Source organism: Osmerus mordax, chromosome 16, assembly GCF_038355195.1.
Source record: "Osmerus mordax isolate fOsmMor3 chromosome 16, fOsmMor3.pri, whole genome shotgun sequence".
Lineage (NCBI taxonomy): Eukaryota > Metazoa > Chordata > Actinopteri > Osmeriformes > Osmeridae > Osmerus > Osmerus mordax.
Window position 1 is genome coordinate 1922946 of NC_090065.1, and position 1296 is coordinate 1924241.

Consider the following 1296-nt stretch of genomic DNA (forward strand, 5'->3'; position numbering starts at 1 on the left):
TCTCCCTCCCTCTCTACCCTGCTGTACAGACACACATCTCCCTCCCTCTCTACCCTGCTGTACAGACACACATCTCCCTCCCCCCTCTACCCTGCTGTACAGACACACATCTCCCTCCCTCTCTACCCTGCTGTACAGACACACATCTCCCTCCCCCTATACCCTGCTGTACAGACACACATCTCCCTCCCTCTCTACCCTGCTGTACAGACACACATCTCCCTCCCCCTCTACCCTGCTGTACAGACACACATCTCCCTCCCTCTCTACCCTGCTGTACAGACACACATCTCCCTCCCTCTCTACCCTGCTGTACAGACACACATCTCCCTCCCTCTCTACCCTGCTGTACAGACACACATCTCCCTCCCTCTCTACCCTGCTGTACAGACACACATCTCCCTCCCTCTCTACCCTGCTGTACAGACACACATCTCCCTCCCCCTCTACCCTGCTGTACAGACACACATCTCCCTCCCCCTATACCCTGCTGTACAGACACACATCTCCCTCCCTCTCTACCCTGCTGTACAGACACACATCTCCCTCCCTCGCTCACTCTCTCCATCCCTCCTTATATCCATCCATCTCCCTGTAATGTCAGTGCAGCCGGGTACATGTGATTAGTCTGGCAGACAGAGGCAGTAGAGCTAGAGACACATTCATTTACACACAAACACACACCTACACACAAACACACAGAGCTTGGCAGTAGATGCATTGCCTGACCTTTATGAGGGGATATTCAGCCTGACTATAACGTCTGTGAGATGACTATGGGAAATAACCCAATAACAAGCAGGGTGATCATCTCCTGGCCGGGCGGGGCTGGGACTGTGAGGCCGGGCGGGGCTGGGGGGTGTGAGGCCGGGCGGGGCTGGGGGGTGTGAGGCCGGGGGCTGAGAGTGTGTGAGGCCGGGCGGGGCTGGGGGGGTGTGAGGCCGGGGCTGGGAGTGTGAGGCCGGGCGGGGCTGGGGGGTGTGAGGCCGGGGCTGGGAGTGTGAGGCCGGGCGGGGCTGGGGGGTGTGAGGCCGGGGCTGGGAGTGTGAGGCCGGGCGGGGCTGGGGGGGTGTGAGGCGGGGCTGGGAGTGTGAGGCCGGGCGGGGCTGGGGGGTGTGAGGCCGGGGTCTGGGAGTGTGAGGCCGGGCGGGGCTGGGACTGTGAGGCCGGGGCCTGGGAGTGTGAGGCCGGGCGGGGCTGGGGGGTGTGAGGTGCAGCACATGTATGTGTGTGTGCTGCAGCAAATGCTTGTGTGTGTGTGTGTGTGTGTGTGCTCACCGATCTCACAGTTCTCTC

General features: G+C 61.1%; 1 protein-coding gene across 1 annotated transcript in view; it reads right to left on the reverse strand.

Moving 5' to 3' along the window:
* Positions 1-1296, reverse strand: part of LOC136958781 (neurocan core protein-like) — a 6313-nt gene that overhangs the window by 4048 nt on the left and 969 nt on the right. The window contains exon 2 of the mRNA XM_067252882.1: positions 1279-1291. Coding sequence (XP_067108983.1) covers positions 1279-1291 — 13 coding nt within the window. The remainder of the gene's footprint in view (positions 1-1278; positions 1292-1296) is intronic.